Consider the following 1,270-nt stretch of genomic DNA (forward strand, 5'->3'; position numbering starts at 1 on the left):
GGGGGTGGGATTTATATAATATAACCCCATCCCACCCCGTTTTTCCGCGGCTATTCATAAAAAGATACAATACTTTGTTATTGCTGTTTTTCAGGCGAGCGTCCCAAGCTTACAGGTGTTAGCTTCAGTGCTTACTATAGTAGTACTACGCATGAGAAAGAGTGCTGCCCACTGATGTTCGGTGCAAGAATGCTGCGGGTGGCCCATCCAATTTTTAGGAAAGCAACTCGGAGAAGGATGACTTGGAGGGAGGCACTTTTGAATTGCGAAATTGAATTGCTCTTCTTGTGTATTAAACACAATTTTTCTAATAGTGACTAGACATTAGTTTTTATAAGTGAGTAGGGTCACACAAACCATTATTAGCTGCGAACTTAAGTGTACTGGTTTTTTGTTCAATAACTGTCGGGAAATATGTTACTGGATCGGTAGCTATATTCCCAGAGTTATTTGTTACAGACTGGAAGGAAAACAGTACAAAGGGGACCTCCCTCGTGCTCCAGCACGTAGTACGGCTATGTCTTCGTCCGACACCTCATTCTGCAATCTGCTCGCACTCTCTCATTTCGACTCAAGTGCCCGAGCTGTTGACCCAAACGACAAAAAAATGCGCCTCACATGCATCCTTGCAGTGCTAGTCGCGGTCACTTTCCACGCCACTGGTAATGCCAATTCTGCGGTTGCGGGCAAGGCTTCGAATGAAAATGGTGTTGACATGATCACCACGACCGACGTGCATGACCCGCGTTTACTGCGTCGTGTCGGAAACGACGAAGGCGAGATCGTGGAAGAGAGAACCAAAGGCTTCAAAGAAAAATTGAAAGCTGTAGTGGAAAAAATCACGCCCAAGAAAAGCTTGGACAAACTCAAGGAGACTGTCGTAACAACACTCGATTGGGTGAAGATTGTAAAGCACAAGACCGATGAGGCAAAGCGACTGGGTTTCAAATAGAGCAAAATCAACTCGTGGTGGGACACCGACTGGCTGGTACGTTTGGTGCCAGGTAACCAAGTGTGAAGGAAAAGAGTGTCAAGGCTCGACCTGCAGTGTGATGTGGTGCGGTTAACCAGCTAATAGCGCAAACATTGATGCGAGCTAGCTTTCTTTACATTTCTTGCTTCGTTTTTATCGTAGGATTGAGGGGTCACTGCATTGTGTGTTATATGACGGATAGTTCAAGAAGTTGCGCGGTGCATGAAGAAGCTCTGAAATTTGATTGTGGTTTAATTTAATCAACCACTGTCTGAAATGGAAGTAGTATACATTGTT

General features: G+C 45.0%; 1 protein-coding gene across 1 annotated transcript; it reads left to right on the forward strand.

Annotated features, from left to right (window-relative positions):
* Window positions 1-607: 607 nt before the first annotated feature.
* PITG_21949 (avr2 family secreted RxLR effector peptide protein, putative) lies at window positions 608-952 on the forward strand (the record flags this gene model as incomplete). The annotated part of the gene is made up of 1 exon (XM_002996830.1): window positions 608-952. One exon carries the CDS (start codon window positions 608-610, stop codon window positions 950-952), a length of 345 nt encoding a protein of 114 aa, XP_002996876.1.
* Window positions 953-1,270: the final 318 nt, after the last annotated feature.

Source organism: Phytophthora infestans, genomic scaffold (genome assembly GCF_000142945.1).
Source record: "Phytophthora infestans T30-4 supercont1.811 genomic scaffold, whole genome shotgun sequence".
Classification (NCBI taxonomy): Eukaryota; Oomycota; class Peronosporomycetes; order Peronosporales; family Peronosporaceae; genus Phytophthora; species Phytophthora infestans.